Raw genomic sequence first — 18,300 nt, forward strand, 5'->3', positions numbered from 1 at the left:
ATAGACTCTTTTAAAATTTAAATCGAATACCTCCAAAATTTTAAACACTTTTAAAATCCTTCAAAATCTAGATTGAATACATCCCCCAAAACTTTATAGAATTCTTTTCAATTTAGAAAAAAAAATTTTAAAAAGTCATTGATTTTAAATTTTTTTTAAAAATAATGGATTTTAATGAATTTGAAATGTTTTTAAAAGTGAAATTGGGAATAAAATTGTCAATATGAAATTCATCAAATCTGAATTAAATATCATTGGGCTTGTATGAATTCTTTTAAAATTTAAATCGAATACTTTTAAACTTTTAAGTACTTTTAAAATCCTTTAAATTTTAAATTAAATACAATCTCCTTAAAGTTTAACTGATTTAAAATAAGTTATAGACTTTGAAGGATTTGATTGTTGTTATAGAATTACATAGACCCCATAAAGAATTCATTAGAATCTAACGAAATCTTTGAGGTCAAGATTGGATTTCATATTGACAATTTTCTTCACAATTTTACTTTTAAAATTCTTTCAAATCCATTAAAATCTATTATCTTTTAAAATATTTTAAAATCAATGACTTTTTGTATACTTATAGATTTTAAAAGAATTCTACAAAATCATAATCGAATACCTCTAAACTTCTAAATACTTTTAAAATTCTTCAAATTCTAAATTGAATACACCAATTTGAAGAGGTGAAATACTTATTTTTTGTCAAGAAATCCATTTTGAATACTTTTATTTAAACTTCAAAGTTCCAATTCTCTAAAAAATTATATAATAAAGACTTAGAAAAATAATGCGAAAAAATTATAAATATTTGGAGAAATTTTGAAAAACATTTAATAAAGTTTAGGGTCTGTAAAACATTTCTAGAGTCTTAGTACCTATATTTGATCAAGATGACCATCTTTCTATGGAGAAAAAAAAAATCTTTTTTTTTTATTATAATGTGTTTGTTATTTATAATTTGTAACAAGTTATATAAATAGCAAAAGTTATTCCAAAAAAAAAAAAAAGTGCTATAAAAGTAACTAAAATATATGAACGTATATAGATCAACATACAAGAAAAGAGAGAAGCATTCTATGCTTTTCTTTCATTGATCTCAACGTTTGTATTTTTAGGATCATACATTGACATATAGTATTTATGGATATTAATGAGAATTTTTTAATATAAAGAAAGCATTTAGATTTAGCTAGTTAAATGTATTTATGTTTTTTGATTCATAATGTACGTAATAACTTCATATTATTTAAGTAGAATTTATCAAATATTTAAGCAATGTTGGATAATCTAAAACTAAATATTTTGTCTTAAATGAAAAGAAAAAGAAATGAAAATTTACATAAATTGTGACGGAAGGAGAAAAAATAGTTTTCTCTTTTCTTTTTTTTTTTTTTCCCCCGAATAAGGAGAAAAAAATAATTGGTGAAAAGAAGAGTAGTTTTGAATGGGCTGCTCGGCCCGATACACTTACATTGGGTCGGGGACATCGGGACGTTGGGACAACGTAGGCCGTAGGGAACATCCACGGTAGGGTGGTTTTGAATGGGTAGGCGAGAATAAAAGAAAAAGAATAAACAAATAGATAAATGAAATTCTCATAGAGCACGCAATTCACGTTGTGGTGTCGGGATAGGGGTGGGGGTAGGCATTGGGACGCTTTACACCCCACTTTTACTGACGCACACAGAATTGAAAATATAGAATTGAGAATTGAGATAGTTGGAGAGAAAAACCCTCCAGACTCCACACTTGCGTCTCTGAAAGAAAAGAATAAATTCGTGGAAAGGCATGGCATGTCCATATCTCACCTGAAACCTGGAAGTGAATGAGGTTTTGGGATTGGAATTCCTTTTTTTTTTTTTTCTTTTTTCTTTTTTCCTCTCCAATTATGCTTGTTGGCGATTTATTCTTCTAATTTGATTTGTAATTGATAATTGGGTGGGTGAGGGATCGCCGCCACTGTCGTCTCCATCATCTTCGTCTATATTCATATCGTATATAGTGGCTTGTGTTGCAGTGGAGTGGCAATTGGCATTTGGGGCGGCATTGCTTCACTAATTTAAATTCCCCAATTACAATTACAATCACAATTGCAGTGGTTGGTAAAGAGAGAGAAATTTATATAATCCTTCCTTCCTTCCTATCTAAAACACATCCACCAGCAGCAGCGGCAGCGACAAGTAGCAGATAGAGGATAGAGCTGCTGTGTGTCGGTGGGCACTTGGACTGACTGAAGGGGAGTAATAGTATCAGTATACACTGTAGAGTAGAAAATCTTCTTTTAAATGAGCGATGTCCATACCCAAGGAGCCGGAGCAGGTGATGAAGCTCAGAGGAGGATCAGTGCTGGGCAAGAAGACCATTCTCAAGAGCGATCATTTTCCTGGCTGCCAGAACAAACGCTTGTCCCCTCATATCGATGGCGCTCCCAACTATCGCCAGGTTCTGTCTTATCTCCATCATCTTTTTATTATAATTTAGCGATCGCTTCCAGTTTCTTTTTTTAGTTTTTATTTTTATTTATTTTATTGTAATAAAAATGTATACGTTGTATGCCAATTCCCCTTATATTATTCACGACTGATTGGTTTTTATTAATAGGCGGACTCTTTACATGTTCATGGTGTTGCAATTCCAACAATTGATGGGATCCGGAATGTTCTTAAACATATTGGGGCTCAGAAAATAGATGGCAAGGGAGCGCAAGTTCTTTGGATTAACCTTCGTGAAGAACCGGTACGTACTCGTTTCTTGCCATCACATCTTTGTGTTGCTAGTTTTCTTTTTTTAGTTGAAAATTATTTCATTATAAGCTACTGCATTAAGATAGGATGAACATGAAATCATTGTAGGGAATGCTATCACAATTGTACTCAAAGAACTTGGAAGGTTTTTCCTATTTTTCAGAGCAATTAATACAACTGAAGTCACAAGGGTCTTAAAAGACATCATATTCTGATAGAGCAACGGCATTTGCCTGTACTTTGCATCTGTGGATTCTAAACGGGTTGTTTATTCTCCTAGCATGAATAGTTTGCTAGACCCTTATCCAAAGAAATGTAGCCTATGAGGTGTTAGGCAACAATTATGGACCACATTTTGCCACCTAGTGCGAAAATTGTAAGAACCAATGTAGGTTCACCTCCAAAGCTTCCTCTACACTGACTGTGGAACTGTTTGGTATAATTTACTTGTGAGAAGCTTCCTATTAGAGGACATTTCAAATTACATTACCCTGGTATCTGGTAGCGGCCAGCCTTGTGTATACTTGAAACAAGAGCTTTCATCCTTATTATTGAAATGATATGTTTTTTGCCGACGATTGTGGTAAAATGTTGACATTATGATGAGAGCATATATTAATCTCTCAAGGAAATACTGAATTGTAATGTGGTACTATTTGTTGCCCACTTGGAAAAATTCTTAAGTGTCATAAAGCATCTTGCTATTACATTACAAGCATTAAGCATATTGGACCAGATGAAGTTTTTATATATGTTCAAGAAATCTTAAGAGAAACCAATCTAATGCATTCATGATGCGATGGAATTCTAAAATAAAGGCAGTTTAATTAAAGATTAACACTTGTTTACTTGCAAATTCTATTTACAATATGGTCTACAGATTGACACTCTGGTGAAACTTTTACCTGGTGTTGCATGTCCAATGTTTTTAAGATCCTTTTAGTTGTGTATTTTGACAAGCAATATTGTTCCGTTATTTTCTGCACGCAGGTGGTATACATTAATGGGCGACCTTTTGTTTTGCGTGATGTGGAAAGGCCTTTCTCCAACCTGGAATATACGGTGTGATATGATAAAGTAGTTTTGCCATTAAAAGTGGGAATATGTTTTATCAATTTCAAAGTTCTAGCATTTGTTATTTTGATTTCGCAAAATAAATTATGAGTTCTTCTAGCCGTATTGCTACAGTAAAAAGTTTGGACTTTGAGAACGTATTTTTTTATGTTGTTTCCCTGTCTCTTAACTCGGCTATTTTGGGATATCACTTTATGACACTTGTCTCACCTATGTTAGAGGACCTTCCTAATTGATTGTTGTGCCTTTGATAATGCCATTAGGGAATCAACAGGGCTAGGGTTGAACAAATGGAAGCTCGACTGAAAGAAGATATCCTAATGGAAGCTGCAAGGTATGTTCATTTGTAATCACTAATTATTCATAGTTATCTTTACCATTTGATACTTATTTTCTGCATGATAGCAAGTTTTATTTCCACATCTGACATAGCAGATACGGAAATAAGATCCTTGTAACTGATGAACTACCAGATGGTCAGATGGTGGACCAGTGGGAACCAGTTTCTTCTGATTCTGTGAAGACACCATTGGAGGTATGTTTGCCGATGCTTATTTTGTAGGGTCCAATTAAGAGCCAGATTGTTTCACCAATAGTTACACAATATCTTTTTCTTTTTGTCCTTTTCTGTTACTTAGGTATATGAAGAACTACAAGTTGAAGGATACCTTGTTGATTATGAGCGTGTTCCCATAACTGATGAAAAATCACCAAAAGAGCTGGATTTTGATATTTTGGTGAGTGCTTTTGAAAGATATTGAATTCTAGTAATTTGTGAAATATTTGTTTGCATGATATCATCATTGATTTTCTTTTCTCCTTTTATTACTAGTTGTTATATGACTTTTTGTTAAACCACCACTTTTCTTTGCATATAACTTGGATACCATGTAAGGCCACCACCTTTTCCAGAGTTAAAGATATAGGAACTGTGTCCAACTTTGTAAATTGAGCTAACACAGTAGCTAGTCTAATGACATTTATTATTTAGGGATGAACATAAGGTTTGTATTTGAGTGAAGGTTATCAACTTTCGTGGTTTCTTCCAATCATTCATTTCTATATTTGAATAGGACATATATTATCAAATTGTCTAAACAATTAACTTAAAGGCAAGATGAAGATGATTACTAAAATATATAACAATAGAGACCCATTATTTGCTATAATCACATTGACAATCTGTCCTGATTAAACTACTTTGATAAAATATGGCGTAGACAAGTTTAGGATAGTAGAGGATTCAAGGTAGCATGAGTGGATCACACACTGTTAACATGAAAGAAATAACTAAACATTGCTGGTAAATCCTATAAGAGACTCCATATGAAAGCCCCCTTGATTGACGTGGTTGGTGAGAGGCGTCCTCTACTTTGAGCAGCAGATTAAAGTGTTTTAGCTTCTTAATCTTGATTTTGGTCAAGACATTCAATATAAGTTTTGTTAAGTTATCCCAAAGGCTTAAAATCTTAGGAATGTAAGTCCATCCAATTACAGGACAGAAATTGGGTGTATAGGTTTGCAGAATTTGAACACAATATTGTGTAGGTAGATAGACGTTGATATTATGTTAAGTTACCTCTATTTCTTAAAACTTGTACTATTAGGAAGTAAGTGCAACTATGTTTATCAAGTAATGTAATTGACAGTTTTAACAAGTTTTATAGACTACTGTTGGTGAATGGAATCTAAGTTATGATTAGTTCTTTTTTGGCTAGTTTTATGTTTGAATAGAAAGACATTTGATGAAATATTGAATAAAAACAAGTTTGAAGTATGAATGCTAAGTTACAATCAATCCCAAACGTTTAAGCAAAAGTGAAATGTGTATTTTAAGCAAACAAAAAAAGACACTAACAATCCCCTGCACGAGTAGGTCTAAACTTTTTGATAATAAACAACCTTTTTGATAGGAAATCAATAAAAAAGGTAAAAGAGACGATAAGAAATCCTCAGAAAACAAAATAAATAAATAAATAACTAAAGCAGTAACATTAAGACATTAATATAGACACATAAACCACCTGTAACATCTTTCCAATTAAGAACAATCAAAGAAAAATGGAAATCTTTGAAAGCTTTCTCTGTAAAAGCCCAGAAAGCAGATCTTTGCAGGGGCAATTGTGGGATTTTTTTTCTTCTTTTTTTCCTTTTTTTTTTTTTTTTTTTTTTGTCTTCTTTTTTTTTTTTTTTTTTTACCTGCTAAGATATTTTAGATGTTTTGCACATGCCATTAAGTTATTTCTTGAGATGATATAGATGTTTTGATGAGGAAAGCAATTACATTGTAAGTGTTGTCCTCTTTGCTTCTATGTTTTTTTGTGGATACAAAGGAGGTCACACAGTTTCTAAGGGGTTCTACTATTGTAGTGAGGGATTATTTCAAGAATATTGTTTGCATTTTATTTTTCTTCCAAGTGCGTGTCTAATTCCTGTTTGTGGCAAGCAGTGGTATTACCTGCTTATCATTTAATTCAACGGTTAAGTCTTAGTTGGGCATCAGTAATAGTAAATTTGATTTTCTTTTCTATGTTCAGACTGTGGACTATATTTTGTGCATGGATAACACTTGTATTTCAAGTCTTCTTCTTTTCCATTTTTTACTTTCTTTGTATAAGGTAATTTTTATCATTCATGTTTGGTGCCTTTTGCTTTATCATCTATTTCTTCTGCATTTTTAGGTTCATAAAATATCTCAAGCTGACATAAATACAGAGATAATTTTTAACTGTCAAATGGGACGTGGGCGAACTACAACTGGGATGGTGATTGCTACTTTGGTTTACCTCAACAGAATAGGATCTTCGGGTAGTCTTGTTACTTTCTGTAAACTCTATCTTTTTACTTCTAGTATCAGCATTGGAAATGGTAACTATCATTCATCGATTATTGTAATGATCATAATTACAGTTTAATATACCTATTTTGAATTGTTTGATCTCATATTTTCGATGATTTTGGGGAGTATTGATGTGTTTGAGATGACTCGTTTTCCTGCTACTGCCTCTGCTTAACGCTATTTTTCATGTAATCATAGAGACTAGAGTACATGGATGCTTTTAGATAGGCCTAAGCATTGGAAATACAGATTGATGCCAAAAGAAAAAGAGGGGTGAAGGGGCTTCCCATGTCAATAAGTTGGAGTACAATATATTATTGTTTAGTTGATTACTTGACTAAATAAATATATCTTGTGATTGGGGATCGTTACATCCTTGTTTTACATTGTCTAACAATAAGATGGACAATCTAGTAGGATAGATCAGTGAAATAGTGGGGAAGACATGGAGAAAGGGTCTGGCTGCTGTTGTCTAGATCACTTTCAGAGTTCCTGTTTATTTGGAAGATTACGGTTCATGTGCAGCATATGAGAGCGAGGAGAATATAGTTCCAAGGTCATATCACAAGGAGTATCCAATTGCTGCCATATCACAAAAGAAGTCATTGGTTAAAGAATTATATTTTTCTTTTTTTCCCTGCTTATGGAATCAATGATTAAATCTGTTTTCTCCATCTTTATTATAATTTTACAATCGTTGATAAACGTTGCATATCTAAAGATGCTGTGATTTAGTACTTGGCCTGACATTTTGAATTGCATTTCCTTATTCTCCCTTCCTTTCTTAGTTTTGGATGCGAAAAAACTTCAGAATGATAAAACCAGCCCTTCCATTACATACTTTATTGTATCTGCCATAGCATGCATTTAGTGTAACTGAGCACTAAATAAAAGTTGGTTGATACTCTTCCCAGCTTTTTTCCACATGCATGCATCATGAAATTAAAAAATTTAAAGGTAATCATCTTTAAAGGATGCCTTTGTGTTTGTTTTGTCCGCTTGAGTTGGGGTACGGCTAAGGGATTACTCTTTGGGGTGGCTTTAGACCTCTGAAAGATGCATTTGCCTTTGGTTGATCGCTAAATGTACTCCTTTGAAAGGAAAAACTCCAATGTAAAGTAAGCGGCAGGATATGAAGGTGTATAGTTACCATCTTTTCATTTATTAATGACAGCTATAGTAATGAATATGAGGGATTAGTAAATAACCTGGATAACTTGAATGAAAACTGAACTGGCAATTCTCCTAATCGCATAATTGAATTTACAAACCAACAATCAAGATATTTCCTAAACTTCATGAAAAAGCTAAATATCGGAATGTTCCACGTGCCTGTTTGAAAATATAATAAGGGCTCATATCAATGTTAACTTGCTCAGTCAGATTTTCTCTTGTTTCTTGTTTCATTTTTCAAAACCCCACCCCCAACCCCTTTTTCATTCTTATGCAAACCACTTCGGTTGCTATGACATTGCTTGTTTCTCATGTCATGTTTTTTATTATATAAATAGGTATTCCAATTACCAATTCTATTGGAAAGGTTTCTGAATCCAGTGCTAATGTCACGGACAATTTGCCAAACTCAGAAGAGGCAATCCCTAGAGGAGAATATGCAGTTATAAGAAGCTTGATTCGAGTATTAGAGGTATTTGACATCACTTATTGTTGCTTTTAATTGAACAGTTAACATAACCTTAAATTTTTCATTAATTATTTGCATACCTGTAGGGTGGTGTTGAAGGCAAAAGACAAGTGGATAACGTCATTGACAAGTGTGCCTCCATGCAGGTATATCTCTCTATTATTGTCTGTTATGGTATGGCTTCCTATGTTACATGGGCTCTTCTCTATCCCACCACACCCATGTTGGATTTTTGGAAACTGACAAGGGTATTGCCGTTGAACACACCAAATACATGGAAAAACTTTAAAAAATAGAGATCTGACGCTTGGATACATATCTAGACCTGGCACTGACACCTGAGTTCGAGCAACATAGACGGCTTCTAAGTTCATTTAGTAATATTCCATTCTAATCTTGCACAAATTGGTATTTTTTTCAATTATATGGTCCCTTTAATAATGCTTTTTCTTAGTCTGAAAAATTATTCTAAGTTTGGAAGATTATATTTTATTGTCATAAAAAAGTTCTGTGGTTTATTTTTAGGTTATATTTATGGTTTTGTATTTCTTGAAATCTGCTTTTTTTGAAATAACTGCAGAACTTACGTGAAGCAATTGCTACTTACCGCAACAGTATTCTTCGCCAACCTGATGAGATGAAAAGGGAGGCGGCACTTTCTTTTTTTGTGGAATATTTGGAAAGATACTATTTCCTTATATGCTTTGCGGTGTACATTTATTCAGAAAAATCAGCCCTCCATTCTAGAACCTTGGGTAATAATAGTTTTGCTGACTGGATGAGAGCAAGGCCCGAACTATATAGCATTATTCGCAGGTAACAGAAGGAAAAGTCCTTTATGGTACAGAGTAGAGTCTCTGCTTTTTTCTATTTTCTAGCCACCCTCCTACCCCTCCTTTTTGGTTCCTCTTTCACACTGTTACTAGTTGGAAGAGTTGCATGCTTTTGACTCATATGAGTGACCGCTAACTGATGATCTCAATTCGTCAGGCTGAGTCAAATTCTTGACCCATTTGAGTGACCACTGACTGGTTGCAATATCTCAGTGATTTAGTCTTCATATTGTATAACAGCATAGGTATGATGTGGTAATACTATACATTCCACTAATATGCAGGTATATGGCTAGAGCATAGTAAAAGTGCTCTAGTGCGAACCCTTCTTCTTTATATGCACAAGATAGCAACAGGAAAATACGTAAGGAATCTTGCCCGCCATTCCTGATTAAAGGAATGGAGTAAAGGGGTTACAATATCCCACTGAGGTGGAATTGGGGGAGGGGAGCGCGGGTTTTTTTTTCGCGCGGGGGGGGGGGGGGGGGGGGGGGGGTGGTGGGGGGGGGGGGTGGTAACGTACTGCTTCTACTACTCTCCCTGAGGGAGAGACTGGGGTAATGTTCCTTATATGAGTTATAGCTACCATGAATTCTAATTAGACTACTGTGAGCTCTAGTAACTCTACCTCTTTGAGTTAGAGCTTCACTAATTCTATCGCTATTTCTCCTAAGGAGAAAGTAGCATTTCACGTACCCTGGTTAAATAAACCATGGTTTCTTGCCATAATGATTTTGGGTTGAATTCGGATTAGCAAAATGACAGGGTGCATATGCATGTTTGCTAAATGCTTCAATCTGTTCAGATTGAAGTATAGTTCATCAAATGCTGAAAGGGGCCCAAAAAAAAAAAAAAAAAAAAAGGGTGCTGATGTGCCTTGGAAATCAAAGATGATTATTAGTGTTGTATTGTATGGCTTTTTATCAATACAAAGCTACATTAGCTTTGTCCATTATGCCTTAATTGGTTTAAGAAACTGTGTGCCACATCCATCATGTTACAACTGTCCACCATTTGGAATTAAAGAATGAATTGTGGAGATATTACTTCTTTTCTTTTGGCATCCAGTTCACAAGGAACTAAGGCATCTTTGGCATTTTCTACTGGCATGCATTGGCGGCTAACTTTTTCTGCAATTGGATGTTGTTGCAGGTTGCTAAGGAGAGATCCAATGGGTGCACTTGGATATGCAAGCCTAAAGCCATCTCTGATGAAGATTGCTGAATCTGCTGATGGCCGCCCCTGTGAGATGGGTGTAGTTGCAGCCTTGAGAAATGGTGAGGTTCTAGGTAGCCAAACTGTTCTGAAAAGTGACCACTGTCCAGGGTGTCAAAACCCAAATTTACCTGAAAGAGTGGAGGGTGCCCCAAATTTCAGAGAAGTCCCTGGCTTTCCTGTTTATGGAGTGGCAAATCCAACAATCAATGGTATACGATCTGTCATACAACGGATTGGCAGCTCCAAAGATGGTTGTCCAGTTTTTTGGCACAATATGAGGGAGGAACCTGTTATTTACATCAATGGAAAACCATTTGTTCTCCGTGAGGTTGAAAGACCATATAAAAACATGCTTGAATACACGGTAAATAGTCCATGTCATATCTATGTAAACATCCTTGAGGTGTAGTTCACGTTTTATTTAGACACTTAGCTTGCTATGTTAAATATCCTTGAGGTGGAGGTCACGTTTTATTTAGACACTTTGCTTGCTATATTATTCCTGGAGCAGTACCTACATAGTTTTGGCATTGAGGACATATTTTGTTATGCTGTTTTGTGTTGATCAATCTTTTGAGGACCTGTATCTGAGTTATCATAATCTTCTATCCTAGTTTTGTCAAAGCATGCATAGTTAGATACATAAAATGGTGTATAGTTAATACAGTGCACACATGACTGAAGTATGTCAATAAAAATGTTGGAGTTTCAGCGCTGCTGGTCCCAACATGGGCAGGAACCTACAGAACCAAATTACCAGTAGTCAAGCACAAAACAATAAACACTTGAACATATACATGATTTGCCATTGTGCTCACACTCAAGAGTAAGTTTGATGAAAGTATTATAATAAGATTGTTCTCACAACTCTAATTTATTGCTTCCATATCCCCCAAAAAAAAAAAAAAATTGTTTATCTCTTGGTTCCACAGTTGATTTAAAGCAAATAAGAATTTCAGGCACAAAGGCTGAACAAAGCATATAGCATTTTGATGGGCTAGAACCCTGGAATGTTAACATAAGTCTTGACCACTATACTTGTTGAAGTGCTGTTTTTCCTTTTATCTTACAATTGTTAGAAACTGTTTCTTCTTAATTTATGCTGGATGTTGTTGGTGATAGTAAAACTTTGATCTCTTCTTACAGGGAATTGAACGTGAGAGAGTGGAGAGAATGGAAGCTCGATTGAAAGAAGACATCCTGCGAGAAGCTGAACATTATGGGGGTGCCATAATGGTTATTCATGAAACAAATGATGGGCAAATATTTGATGCTTGGGAACATGTAAGTGCTGATTCTATTCAAACTCCACTTGAAGTTTTTAAAAGTTTGGTGGCCGATGGTTTTCCAATTGAGTATGCTCGTGTGCCCATAACGGATGGTAAAGCTCCCAAAAGTTCCGATTTTGACACATTGGCGATGAATATAGCTTCTGCTTCCAAGGACACTGCTTTTGTCTTCAATTGCCAGGTTAACTTTTTTACTGTTTGCCTACTTTACTGTAGATATCCATGTAGATCCTAGCAAAAGTGTTGTGGATCTATAACACGTGTGTGTGTGTGTGCGTGCGCTTTTTTTTTTTTGGGCCTTATATTCTCTCAATGCCTTTTTTTCCTTTACCACAGATGGGTCGAGGAAGGACAACCACTGGTACTGTAATTGCTTGCCTTTTAAAATTACGGATTGATTATGGTAGACCTATTAAAGTTCTGCTGGACAGTATGATCCAAGAAGATGAGGATGGCGGTACCTCAAGTGGTGAAGAAACTGGAGGTACTGTGGCTGCATTAACTTCCAGCATGGAGAAACCAAAAACTGAAAAGGAGCAAGGTCGAATTTTTGGCATAAATGACATCTTGTTGTTATGGAAAATAACAAGATTGTTTGATAATGGGGTGGAATGCCGGGAAGCCTTAGATGCTATTATCGATAGATGTTCTGCTCTGCAGAACATTCGCCAAGCTGTTTTGCAGTACAGAAAGATGTTTAATCAACAACATGTTGAACCAAGGGAAAGGAGAGTGGCGTTGAACCGTGGTGCCGAGTACTTGGAGCGGTACTTCCGTTTAATTGCTTTTGCAGCATATTTGGGAAGTGAAGCATTTGATGGATTTTGTGGACAAGGAGAATCCAGGATGACATTTAAGGATTGGTTGCATCAACAACCTGAAGTCCAAGCAATGAAATGGAGCATAAGATTAAGGCCTGGGCGATTCTTTACAATCCCTGTAAATTCCTTCTACTTGTTGACCAAGGGACTTCCTTTTTTTTGTTCATTTTTTCTTCTTGTTGCTGGGTGACTTTAGATACTTAGGGCTCATTGAATGCATCATATCCTCCATTCCAGTTGTTTTCTTGTTTAAATTGGCGTGGATTTAATTGAATTGGTAATTTGATTTTGAATATCAGGAGGAGTTGAGAGCTGCCCAAGAGTCCCAACATGGAGACGCTGTGATGGAGGCCATTGTCAAGGCTCGTAATGGTTCTGTTTTAGGGAAAGGATCTATACTTAAAATGTATTTCTTTCCTGGTCAGAGAACTTCTAGCCACATACAAATTCATGGAGCACGGCATGTTTACAAGGTACACTTGCATAAATAATCCTACAACTCTCAATAATTAATGTCTCATGTGCCATGCATGATGGTTTTCCTATTGATCACTAATCGAAGGACATAATATTTGGAGGACTCTTTTGACCAAACGAATAATTGTCAGCAAAGTTTTCTCTCTCTTTTTTTTTTTTTTTTTTTATATATAATTTTGTCCTCCCCTCAAATACAAAGAATTCTTCTTACTTTATACATAAGTCATTGATTCAGCATTGGATAAAAAAGACATTTAAAATAAAAAAATAAAAAAAAGAGGGGAGGGTTGAAATATCCATTTTTCCTATTTTTAAAAATCATACAAATAACAGGTTCAAGTCATTTTTTTATCTTCATGAGTGCTTTATATCAATAAAAAAAATTTCCAACTCTTTGAAACCATCTCTGGATTGACATTTCTGTATTAACATTCCAAGCTAATGACTGCTAGTAAGGCCATCTTGGCTCTTTAAAATTATTGGGGTTATGTCAGGCAATCTATTATTATGTTTCAATCCCTTTGCTCTTACATGAATCAGACACATACATCTATGTGGACAAAGGTTTCTTGTAGAAGCAGTATATTATGTGTTTATTTGTCAAATAAACTGCATGGTATGATGAGCGTTTGATAATGCTTTTTAAGTGTCCCGTTCTCTTCAGGTTGATGGATATCCTGTTTACAGCATGGCAACTCCAACAATTTCTGGTGCCAAAGAGATGCTAGCATATCTAGGTGCCAAGCCCAAAGTAGAAGGATCTGCTACTCAAAAAGTGATATTAACTGATCTGCGAGAAGAGGCAGTTGTTTACATTAACGGGACACCATTTGTCCTCAGGGAGCTAAATAAACCTGTTGATACGCTCAAGCATGTGGGGATCACTGGTCCGGTGGTGTGTTCTTAAAACGTGTTTTCTATTCTAAGGACAAGTCAGTAAGCCAAATATGTTTCCCAGCTTCATTTCTTGCAACCATATGCAGGTGGAACACATGGAGGCACGGCTGAAAGAAGATATATTGTCCGAGGTTGGACACTCTGGTGGTCGAATGCTTTTACATCGTGAAGAATATATCCCAGCATTAGATCAGTCCAGTGTCTTAGGATACTGGGAAAACATATTTGCAGATGATGTGAAGACACCTGCTGAAGTATATGCTTCTTTGAAAGATGATGGTTATAACATTGTATACAGGAGAATTCCATTAACAAGAGAGAGAGAGGCATTGGCTTCTGATGTTGATGCTATCCAGTACTGTATAGATGAGTAAGCATCATCCCTGGCACTCTTATTTTCAGCATTGCAGCTCCAAAATTTTTATTTCCTTAAGTATGGTATGTTAGAAGTTATTGTTCCACTGTTTGCATCATAGTTTAACTGACAACATCATCTGTATGTTTGTTGGTGCCAAGGCATATACCAACCAATCTATGGTCATAAACTGCATCTGTCACCACCTTCTGACTTGAAATTACATGATTGGAACATTGAAATATCTCTATTAGGTAGTCTGGTGTTTCTATGCCCCAGGCCTGAGTTCTTGTTGCCCTTGGAGTTTCATTTTCATGAGAAAAACCTTAGCATCCAAATTTGATTTGGCTTTTTTTTTTTTTTTTTCTTTGGCATTTCTTCATGCATGGACATTTTAAATTTTTATGTTTAAGTTACCATCGATTTTAAAAACTTAAATGATCAGGAAGTGGACCCTACTATGTAAAACAAGATAACACAGCACATAAATATGTTAACGCAATTACCACCCCTTATGTGCAGTATGATAAATTAACAGATATAAGGATTAGCACGATTCAAACACAAGACAAAGACATATTTATATATTTTGATGCCATGTTAACATAAATCTCAATTGTTTAAGCTAATAGGAATTAAATTCAACCATGTATATCAAGCTAACAAAGCACTATGCACTAAGCACCTTATGTTGCAAAATTGCACTATGAAAGGATGTTGCACCGGTTTAAATCTCTACATCTTAAACTTGACAAAGTCTTCCACTAGTCAAGGTCTTTGATTGATGGATCACTTTTCTTCTATATTGAACTAAGAAGCTTCTCTTCTAGTCTATTATCTTTTCCTTTTAATTTGGGAAGTGGGAAAGGAGGGTAGAATTTTATGAATTGAAATAATTTTCTCCTTATTTAGAAATTATTCTGAAGCTAAAGTAACTTATTTTTATAGCTCTGCAGGGTGTTATCTTTTTGTGTCACACACAGGATTTGGAGGTGTGGCATATGCAATGTCAATCATTTGCGTCAGACTTGGTGCAGAGGCAAACTTTGCTTCAAAGATGCCACAATCATTTGTTGGCCCGAATCGAATGTTTTCACCTCAAGAGGACTTGCCTTCCCGGATGTCTGATGAAGAAGCTCTTAGGATGGGTGATTATCGTGACATACTAAGCCTTACGAGAGTTCTCATGTATGGTCCCAAAAGCAAAGCAGATGTTGACCTTGTCATTGAAAGGTATTTATCAGAAATTTACGTAGAGTGTGCCACTTTTATGTTATGACCTACCTGTCTAAATAGAATAAATGATTTATGGTTTAGAAAAGCAAAAGAGTGATGTGTTGGCTATATAATCTTGTGTATTGTGCAGACTGAGAAAACTTACCTCCGTACTTGTTACGGCAGGAGAATTAATCAATTAATATTTGTTTCAATTACAGTTTTTATTTATTTATTTATTTGTGGGGGGCTTTATCCTCCAACATAATTTAGCATGCTTGCTTTTGGTTCTTTATTTCATAAAGTGCTGAATTTGTTCTTTGTTTAAAAGGTGTGCAGGTGCGGGGCACTTACGGGATGATATTCTTTACTACAGTAGGGAACTCGAAAAGTTTCCTGATGTTGATGATGAGCATCGGGCATACATTCTGGACATGGGTATCAAGGCTTTAAGGTAAAACATATACCTCAAGAGTTGAATCCTGCAGTACTTGCTGATGGCTGGTTGTATTTCTCCTTTTGCTATGTCTATAGGAACCTGTGTTAAATCAATTATTGTTAAGAGTTTAATGTTTAGTTGTTTGTGGTAGTTGGCTGAGATGGTTGGCTTGTTGTCATTTGTCACTCTTATATGGTTCCTAAGGACTTTATGTATTGCATTGGAATTGTGTTTTCTTTGGCTTAAGCATTGAACAAACATAATTAGCAGTATGCATGATCTTGCACCCACAGTTTCTCCATCTATGATAATAGCTACTTATCTTACTTTAATGTTCTGTATTTCAAGAGAGAAATCACCTTCTATCTTTCTGCTCTCCCATGGTCAGTGGTAGGAAAGTATACTATGGAGCCATTCTTGGCATTCAATGTTCTTTATCTATCTCTTCTCAAGTCTTATGTTACTTATTCTTTTGGTTTGATGTCATTTAATGATGAGAATGCCATCTAAAGCATCGATAAAAATTGCTGTATAGATTGTAGAGTGATGAAAAGGCAATAGGTTTACCATAACAACAGATGTTACATTTGAAATATGCATATCATATATAATTTTACTATAGTGGGTTTGCATATATATATACTTTATGATGGATGTCTCACGTCCAACCACATATAGTGTGACTACTGTAAAAAAAAAAAAAAAGAAAAAAAAGAAAAAAAAAGGGGGTTCATGTCCCATCTCATCTGATGGGATGTAACATGCCCACCATAAGGTAATCATGAAAGTCTACCATAATAGAACTATATATATATATATATATATATATGAATCGCTCTCATCAGGTTGACTTGATGGTTACCATTAGGAGTTTTTTATCAACCTTTGTATCACTTCAAAGATTGAGATTTTTAAAATGCATTAGTGGCCTAATTCAGGTTTACTAAAATACTTGGGCATAGTGAACCCTATATGGACCGAGAGAATAATTAGTGTATGTCTAAAATCTCAATACTTGAAGTGATTAAAAGGCTAAAAAAGGAAATCCAAAGGTAAAACTATAACCTCGACCTGATATGAGATTGGTGATATATATGGTCCTATATTAATAGGCTGGCATGCTCACCTTATGGTGAGCATCTCACGTCCTACTAGATTTGGTGGGATGTGAAGAAAAAAAACTTGTGTATAAATCATACGTCTCACAAGATGTGTTGGGACGTGAGACAGCTACCATAAGCTAAGCATGCAAACCCACCATTGTGAAATTAATTGTATATATATATATATATGTATATAAATTGTTATTCATAGATTTTCTGTCATCTGTAACCTGCATTTCACACAATTTACGTTTGAAGTTAGTCTTTTTGTTCATGTAAACGCATGCATAGTGAAAGCACAGGCCTTTGTCTTTTTAGCTGTAAATTTTTTTTCTCGTGGAATGCAAGCATATAAAATTTTATTGAGTGCACAAAAGCCATTATTCTGTTATGTGTGACTATTCCGTTTTGATGTCCATTTGCAGGCGTTACTTTTTCCTTATAACATTCAGGTCCTACCTCTACTGCACTTCTGCAGCCGAGGTGAAATTCACATCATGGATGGATTCTAGGCCTGAACTTGGACATCTATGTAATAACCTCAGGATTGATAAATGATTTCTATTTTATGAATATACATGAAGATATGTATAGGAATGAGATATAAATTAAGGTACAGAGGGCATTGCCACTAAGAACTTCCTGCTATTATTCACAACTTCTCTCTCGCCCTCTCCTACTGTCCTCCCTGGGCAGTGGTCGTGAGGCACCATGCGGCCCTAAGTTTTGTATGCTAAATGCAGGTAAATTATTGGCAAATGATGTTATTGGGAATTTGGGATTTCGTTAGTTCTGGTCTCTTGTTTCTTCGGTGCACGCAATGGAATTCTCCTAGTGTGTGGCTTTTTCTTTGTTAGGGCCCTCGGGCGCCATTCTTACTCCCCAAAAAAATTATAAAAAAAAATAAATAAATAAAAAAGAAAAAAAAAAAAAAAAAAGACATATTTCCATCACACATTTCCCATGCAACTGCAGAAGGGTTGTTGTGTATGGTTACAATCTATACTTTTTTTTATTATTATTTTATTTTTGCAGCAGTTTTAAAAATGTTTGCGTTTTTCTTTATTTAGAAGATTAAAAAAAATAATAGTAATCATAATTTGTCTGTCTATTTTTTTTCTAAATTTCCAAGCCCGAGGATGGTGCTTGGCCTAAAAAATAAACAAAAGCTGGCTATGTCCCCAAAAAAAAGTTAGTCTTTACCCTTTCGCTTTTTCCACCACCCAATTGGCCCGACATGAGTGAAAATGTACTTAGAATTTTATTTATTTATTTATTTTTTTCCCTGTTGGCTGGTAACTTGGAAATTTTAATTAATTTTTTAATGTTTCATTTTTGGCATCACTGTTCC

General features: G+C 35.1%; 1 protein-coding gene across 5 annotated transcripts; it reads left to right on the forward strand.

Annotated features, from left to right (window-relative positions):
- Nucleotides 1-1,604: 1,604 nt before the first annotated feature.
- Nucleotides 1,605-17,738, forward strand: LOC107426194 (uncharacterized). Of its 5 annotated transcripts, none has more exons than XR_007243040.2 (19): nucleotides 1,606-2,445; nucleotides 2,605-2,739; nucleotides 3,738-3,809; nucleotides 4,085-4,155; nucleotides 4,257-4,356; nucleotides 4,460-4,558; nucleotides 6,503-6,689; nucleotides 8,172-8,305; nucleotides 8,389-8,448; nucleotides 8,883-9,118; nucleotides 10,288-10,717; nucleotides 11,500-11,823; nucleotides 11,979-12,581; nucleotides 12,763-12,936; nucleotides 13,605-13,835; nucleotides 13,924-14,207; nucleotides 15,141-15,425; nucleotides 15,747-15,861; nucleotides 17,375-17,607. XR_007243040.2 is itself a non-coding variant. In XM_048480856.2 (19 exons), the coding sequence occupies exons 1-19, from the start codon at nucleotides 2,296-2,298 to the stop codon at nucleotides 17,505-17,507; spliced, it is 3,831 nt and encodes a 1,276-aa protein (XP_048336813.1). In that variant the 5' UTR covers nucleotides 1,606-2,295; the 3' UTR covers nucleotides 17,508-17,738. The 5 variants fall into 5 exon arrangements, 2 of the variants coding, with proteins under 2 accessions (XP_048336813.1, XP_015891789.1); XM_048480856.2 differs by having other exon boundaries at nucleotides 15,739-15,861; nucleotides 17,375-17,738; XM_016036303.4 differs by having other exon boundaries at nucleotides 1,607-2,445; nucleotides 6,503-6,629; nucleotides 15,739-15,861; nucleotides 17,375-17,738.
- Nucleotides 17,739-18,300: the final 562 nt, after the last annotated feature.

This window comes from Ziziphus jujuba, chromosome 9 (assembly GCF_031755915.1).
Source record: "Ziziphus jujuba cultivar Dongzao chromosome 9, ASM3175591v1".
NCBI lineage: Eukaryota > Viridiplantae > Streptophyta > Magnoliopsida > Rosales > Rhamnaceae > Ziziphus > Ziziphus jujuba.

Excerpts from the sequence above, each read along its gene's own strand:
- LOC107426194 (XM_048480856.2), top strand. The coding sequence starts at position 2,296 with ATGTCCATACCCAAGGAGCCGGAGCAGGTGATGAAGCTCAGAGGAGGA. Across the intron at positions 10,718-11,499 it reads AAAACATGCTTGAATACACG|GGAATTGAACGTGAGAGAGT; the intron begins GTAAATAGTCCA and ends CTCTTCTTACAG. Across the intron at positions 12,582-12,762 it reads GGCGATTCTTTACAATCCCT|GAGGAGTTGAGAGCTGCCCA; the intron begins GTAAATTCCTTC and ends TTTGAATATCAG.